Source organism: Barbatula barbatula (assembly GCF_947034865.1).
Source record: "Barbatula barbatula genome assembly, chromosome: 15".
Classification (NCBI taxonomy): Eukaryota; Metazoa; Chordata; class Actinopteri; order Cypriniformes; family Nemacheilidae; genus Barbatula; species Barbatula barbatula.
In genome coordinates, this window is record NC_136778.1 from 21,120,215 (window position 1) to 21,127,901 (window position 7,687).

A 7,687-nucleotide genomic window follows, 5' to 3' on the forward strand; every position below is an offset into this window, starting at 1 on the left:
TTTTGTTACTCGGACAAGATGATGAAATGACCGTAAGCGGATAAAAAAACATTTTTAACCTTCGGTAAGCCTTAGTCAGCTTAGGAATTCCTCAAATGTTGCATTTTTTAGTACGCCAGAAGCCTCTCCATTTTTTTGTCTGCAGATGCGGTACAACCGTCTTCCCGACGATTCACAATCCTTAGTTTGTCTATTCCGTGGTTTTGGAAATGCCTTTTCGCTCACAGATGAGAGGGGTTGATAACACCATCAAAGTCATTATTCCTCCTGCTGTTCCTTCGCTTTTCTCCTCCTCTTTTAGACGGTCACAAAAGAAAGGCAATCCGATACGCGAGAACACACGCCTGGCGTCGGCGGCGGTTTCACACGTAATCGTGAAGACTATAGACGGCCTTGGGGTCTGGATTTCGGGTCCGAGAAGGAGACTGGTACTGCTTGTCCTTCTCCAAACTCAGCCTTTCTGGCTTGTCTTGAGGTCGTTCTTCCACTTTAAGCTTTCCGTGTTTTGGCGTCTCTCTCTGCGACTGCTCTTGTTCGGGTGACTCGGTCTGACTGTGCTGCTCCCGGTGCTCCTGTTTCTTTCGGTCACGGTTCGAGTCCTCTTTGCGCATCTGCTGTTTGGGCTTGTCGGGGTGGGACGTGCCTGTGTCGAGTGGACCACCTCTTTTTCCAGGGCAGGACAAGCAAAAGATAACGCCTGCGGCCAGGAGGAATCCCGCAGACACAAATGCCACGTACACGGCAGCACCCGGCTCATACTTGCTGCTCTTGGGCACTTTGGAGTCCATAAACGTAGTGATGACCTCATTGGTGAACCAAGATGCGGGGACAAGGCACATGACCCCTGCAACGACGAAGCAAGCCCCCGCCGAAATGGCCGTGTGTCCCTTAGAGCGGTAACTTCCACCCCAGCGAGTGCATTTCAGCCCCAGGGCGGCCAGGCAGAGTCCCAACGTCGCCAGCATGCAAGAGAGCACCATCGTGGTGCGTGCAGTCTGCAGGTAGGCGGGTAACGCCAGCACAGAGTATTTCAGCGAGCAGCTGAAGACTCCCGTGCTGTACCAGGTGCAGTCCATCCAGAGTCCCTGCATCTGATAGATGGCCGTCATGATGTTGTTGCCCACGTCGGCGCTCACCTTCCAGTTGGGTAGCAGAGTGGCCACGATGGCGCTCACGACCCCCAGCAGAGCCAGAACGAAGGCGAACATCTGCATGGTGGAAGACGGCATCGTTGCTCCCCGACTTTCGGTTCCCTTCCCCCTGTCGCCGCCTCTCTCACCTTGCGGTGGCCCTGCGTGCTCTGCGTCTCCCTATCTGCCCGGCGCAGGTCCTGACAGCAGATAATTTCTCCACACTGGCTCCGGTGGGCTGCGATAAAAAACGGAATGAGAATTGAACGGAGCGCACAAGCGTGACGGTCTGACAGATGAGACACATGACTGGAAGGGGGAACTGCGTTTTTTCCCACCCTATCCTTTTTTGGGACACCCTGTGTTTTAGTACACCCGCAGCCAGTCAGCATTCTCGTTTTGGGTAGGGGGAAGCGACTTTGTTGTTAACAGGCCAATTATTTTTAACATTAGAACTGGCGCGTAACCCTTGTAATGAAATTTCGCCAACTATCTGCACAGGCATGGCTGTGTTAATTGATTTTCTCCTTATCTCTCCAAACCATTTGACAGCTTGGAAATGAGAAAAGGGAAAAAAATCACTTCTATTCTTTGTTGTCCTTCAGATGGTGGTGAATCTCATGAATAGATCAGGGCAAGTATTGTTGGAGTGCATTATGTTTCAGTCAGAACAACAGAAAGCTTTACTTACCCTATCGCTGGTACGCAGTGTGCGCTATGTTGCGTCAAGCAGTTTCTTCTAACGCCTGGAAACAAAATAAAGGAAGGGAATTACCAAACAAGTAGAAACTATTGTAAAACAGTCTCTTTCTCCTTGGCAACAGAGTGTATTTCTTAAAGCTTTTCCCACATGTTTCTGGTGTGAGTGACTGGATGGTTTGGTAACGCCGAAGCTCTCACGTTGGAATCTGGACACCTTACCTGAAGGTCATTTTAGTATACCCTGAAGACAGACGCAAAGGAAACGTCACTTTAATAAATGAACACTGAAAAGGTAATGAAAGTGATGATAAGCTCATTTTCATTTTATTCAGCATAAAAAAAACAACGTGCAGCTGGAAATCAATTCCTATTATGTGCCGCAGGCAATTATCTCTGACGGGCAGGAGCTGCGCTGATAATGCAGTGGAAACAGACGCTAGGTTTTTTAAATTGCAATGATGAAAATTGCATGCAGAAACCTGTAGTTTTCTCTCTTTCATTCCATCTCTCTCTGAGAAACATTGAAATGGACAAAGAAGGTTATTAATGTAATCCACGATAAATATTTATGTTGGCAAAAAATACCAAATATATGTATTATTTGCCGCTACGATTTGAAAAATGATTAATGTACAAATCAAACTGTATTTTCACAGACTATTTTTTTTATTTTACAGTAGTGGCCAAAAGTGGCCAAATCCATAACTTAGCCGTGATAAATAATACAATAAAACATTTGAATGCATGCTGTGTAGTTTTGAGAAGAAGGAACATTTGCCAAAATACGACACATTAGCAAAGCAATCATGACCCAGGAGAACGACTGCTGTCATAAACAAAATATTAATAACAGAAAAAACTGTTGTGAACGTTTGCTTTATTTCTTCTGGGATTACATTTTGTGTACACATATTTTTATATAGGCCTATTAAAAACACCCATGTTCCCTGATATTCTAGTGTGTCTTTTTTGGTCAAATCATTTTATGAAATAAATCCCAGTATCAATGTTTTTCATGTTGTATTATACAAAACCTCTTTAATACCTCAGACCTGAAGATGGGACATTTAAAGGAATATATTATACAAATATGCCCATCATATTCGGCCACTATTGTAGATAGAAAGATATTTTTGTCGTTATGTTATTTATTTATTGCTGCAAATACACACCGAAATTTGCGTAAGAAAGAAATGCCGTTTGAGATGATGAGTAGAGTTTTAGAGTCAGTAAGCACATGCGCAGAACGTTTTTTGAGTCACATGTGTGTTATAGTTGCATATTTAGCCTCTCGCTCTCTGTAGGTCGTGGGAAAAGAAAACGAAAAGGCACTTTTCTCAGACAGAGAAAGAAAGCAGTTTTCACTCATGCACCGCAAGTTACGTCATCTCATTCGTTTTTTATGGCTATTATAAAATGTCTATAAACTTGTTAAAGATTTTAACATTTGCTCAAGCTTAAGACTGAATTAAAGACGTCTTGATGCAGCTGGTGATATTCGTCCAAAACATTTTTAATTCTGTCATCATTTACTCACCCTCATGTCATTCTGAACCTACATGATGAACACCGAACCCCCTTGACTTATATTGTAGGAACCATTGAGACATTTCTCAAAAGATCTTGTTTTGTGTTCCACAATCATATACGGATTTCAAAGCACATGAGGTTGAATAAATGATGACAGAATTTCAGACTATAGGGTTTGAAATAAAACATGTACTTGATTATTACTTAAACAATACATTCACGCAGGGTACAAAATGAATACTTGGGAACCAACAAATGTGAATAAAACCAAACATGATTTAAATCAAAGACAAGAGTCTATTTCTGTACTTTTCTAGAATTGTTTATTGTTTAACAACACAACCAACTGCAATATTTATTGCTTATACGCAATGACAAAAGCCAAATAATTGTATTGTCACAAGGACAAAAAGGCTCCTTTTCACAATAAAATATTACAAATTGCATAAATATTTATTTTCATTGCTAGCATTAAGTTTAATGTTTTTCCTCAACAAAGGAAATTGTTTGTATCGATTAAATGTTTGTCTGTTAGTGAAATATACTAAGTGTTGAGTACCTTATTGAAAGCAAAATGTAAGGTAACAGTTTTGAGGTAATAAATATTCGTCAGTATCCCTATAGACTGTTTCATCAGACTGCAGTCAACTTCCGGGTTGTGTTTGGCTAGTGTCTAAAAATAAAACTATTCATATTTTATTTATGTTAATATTCATTTATAGTATTATTTTATTGTGTAATAATTGTATTAAAGAGATACTTCACCCAAAAATGAGAATAATTCTGTCATCATTTACTCGCCTTCAAGTTGTTCCAGATCTGTTTAAATTGTTCTGATGAACACAGAGAAAGATACATATGGAAGAACGCTTATAACCAAACAGATTTTGACTCCCATTGTAGTACCGTGGTACATACTTTAGCCAAGTAACGCATCTTCTCGGTTTCTTTTGCTTCTTATCAGAAATAATCCACAGGCACTCCATTGTTTGTGAATGCGTACCGGAAGTTAAGAGCAGCCCACAAACGTGCAGTTACGTTTGTTTATGTCGTCACTTTGAAACCGTTTATTTATGGTTCTACATTTTATACAATCTTTACACGTAATGCACAAATATGAAATTATGCTTCACACGCTGCTTGTGTAAGTGATTCTTTTGTTGAAATCCGAGGTAAACGGGGTCAGTAATGAAAGGGGGTTTTCACAGCACAGCAGCACAGGCCGAGACTGTATATCTGTCATTAAAACAATGAGAGCTGCTTGTTCCAGCCGAGGACAGAAGTGTCTCTGCACAGCCCTGCACCATCACCGCTAGTCTACAGCCACAAACATATCATTTACTTCCACCATCAGAAACACTTTCCATTGGCGTCTGTCAGCAGATGAGAGACAATGTTTTACAGATCGTACAGTGAGTGATGTGTTGCCTCAACATGTGTTCTTTTGCAGTATACACGTCAATTTCTCTGAGTTTCAGAAGAGATTTCCAAAATGTCAATATTATTGAAGATCTCAATATGAGCTCAAACATTTCTCATCAGATTGATCCAAATTCAAATGATTTTACCTGAACAATTTACATTCACTTACACGTCAATGATTTTTAACAATAACAGTCTTAGTCCGCTTTCCTGTAGCTCAGTGGTAAGGTCGTGGGTTGGATCCCAGGGGATTGAACATACATGGAATGAAATGTATAGGATAATGCAATGTAATGCTCGGGCCGCACCAAAATATTTTCTTAAATCTTATGAGAGTTTTGAACGGTGAGAGACCACAAACAGGATGAGATAAAATCCTAGATTTATTCATCTTACTCCTATAATGTGTCATCTCTGTGATGTGACGGAGACTTGACGAATGAGTTATATAATATTGCACTGTAAGCTTTGTTTTTGTATATGTGTTCAATATAAACAAATGTGTACATATAACCTTTTATGTCATTTTAAAAATATTATTCATCGTTGAGAAAGTGCTCAAAGCATTTAAGGTGGCGCAGCACTAGATGTCGTTTTATTGCAACTCTAATATTGTGGTATTTACTGTTTGTCGTCACAGTAATTACAAAGGAATATTAATATTATATAAGCTGCTGACATTATCACCCGAAAGAGTCTACTGGCTCCACTGGACCTATTTATTCTGTTCCACCTTAAAGCATCCGCACACTGGGACTCCAACCACTACAGTCAATTTGCATAGCCTGGTTTTAATTGAAATTATTCGTAATTGCGATGATAGTGTTTGACAGAAAATAAAAAATAAAGAAAAGGGTTTGTTGAAGTGATAACTACGGTTGTTATACTTCTGTCAGCTGGCTTTCTGATTGGGTGTTGTTTAGTTCCACGTTTGTCCTCGTGGTTTCCCCCAACACATCAGGATTTCTGACGTTGAATATTTAAGATTCGCGATGGGGGCGGCTCTGATGTTCTGTCTGATCAGGTTCATTCACTCTTAACACACATCACACCACAGGGAAATCTGATGAGATCATCTTTAGTGCCGTTTAAGATCAACGGGACTTTACTTAGGACTATCGGAAAGGGAGAAATCGGCCCGATTATCTTTTGGTGTGGCCCCAGCATAAGTCGCTTTGGATAAAAGCGTCTGCCAAATGCGTAGATGTAAATGTCTCAATCGTTTTAGTTTATATACGCGATTTTAGGACAAATGTCTGTTTGACTAAGTTGATAAATGAAAGACAACTTCAAAAGAAAACGCACAAATAAAAGATTGAATTGGAATTTCAACAATTATGTAAACTAGATTTTTGTAGTTTCTGGAGACAGTACGAGTGATGTTTGTTCGTACTAAAGTTAGTTTTGTTACAGGGCTATTTCTTCTCAGCTGGAGTGACAGAAAAATACAGTAAAATAAAAGTTGTTTTCCTGTAAAATTACAGGATATAAGGATATATAAATATATAATAAATAGTTTCCCCTGTTTTTCTTGTAAATTAGTTTTACCGTTTTTAACCATATTTCAAAATTAAAAAACTGAAATTCTCTCGGGTGCCAGAAATACACTAAAAAAATATGTTTTTTCTCTGTAAAATAAATTTTTTTTCTTGTGTTTCTTGCGGACTTTTTCTGAAATTTTACCTTTTTTAAATATTTTTTTTTTTACACTTTACAGGGAAATTCAGGAAGTCTTTTTTCACTAGATGCCTTTTTATAGATGTCTAAATACGACAACAAGATTCCTTTGTATCTACGGTTATTGCTCTTAAGGACTTTAAAGAGAAACATCTGAGACAAAGTTGAAACTATAAATCTAGTGTCCCCGAATCTGTAAAACAAGGACATAACAATAAATTCACTCACTATATGTTACGTTTTTGAAAAAATACTTAATATTTTTACTGACCTGTATATTGTACAGCTTTGATGTTGAGCGCACACACCTGCACACATGTGAGGCAAGAAAGAAAAAAACACACAAAGTGTGTGAAGTCCAGGTAAAGTAAAAAAAAGAGGGACTCTATACGAGACAGAGGGAGGACGTCCGTCTGAGCACAGCACATTCCATAAACTCCACGCAGGCGGTAAGAGGCATCCAATCCCACAATGCCCGGCCAGATATATTCCCACCACTTTCAAAGCCCCCGTGCAAAACCTATTCCGAATCCCTTGGATATGTCCTCAGTTCCGGATCTAACCCATGTTGTGGAGACAGTTAGGCAGGCAGAGGAACCCGGCGACTGACTCTCAGATGGTTTTGAGAGAGAAAGAGCAGATGTAGACAGTGTCAGTGCACTTGAGAGCAGGCAGAGGGCAGTTTTAGGATCCAGTCTCACGCTCCTCCATCAGTGACACTCACGCTTGTAAAGATCTGTCCCCGGAGTGCTGTTTGTTCTCTTTCCTCTGCCTGCTTCTGTTGATAAGGATGGAGTCTCATTCACACTCGATGTGCTGGAGTGGTGGGCCGTCTTTATGAGCCTTCACACAGGTGTTACTGTGGCAACCGTTTCCCCAACATTCGTTTCCTGATGTACCATGTGAAGAATTCATTTATCACGTGCTCTTTTTACTACGAACATAAGAAACTCCTCTCTGGATATTAAGCTGCGAAGATGCTGGGAGTCAAGTATGGATATTTTCCATGTTAATTTCAATCAGGTTTGGCCGTATTTCACCCAAACGTAGGTTGAAACAAGGAATTACTGTCTACCTGCTTGCATTCATTTCTTGCATTTATTTGCAATGGTTTACTCATCCTCAAGTTGTTTCGAACCTGCATAGATTTCTCTGCTCTGTTGAACACAAAAGAAGTATATGGGAAAAGAATATGGGAAACTACAGTTCTTGGGCACCATTGACTA

General features: G+C 40.1%; 1 protein-coding gene across 1 annotated transcript; it reads right to left on the reverse strand.

Annotated features, from left to right (window-relative positions):
- Window positions 1–362: 362 nt before the first annotated feature.
- Window positions 363–1,229, reverse strand: cldn20 (claudin 20; the record flags this gene model as incomplete). The annotated part of the gene is made up of 1 exon (XM_079474178.1): window positions 363–1,229. The coding sequence occupies one exon, from the start codon at window positions 1,227–1,229 to the stop codon at window positions 363–365; it is 867 nt and encodes a 288-aa protein (XP_079330304.1).
- Window positions 1,230–7,687: the final 6,458 nt, after the last annotated feature.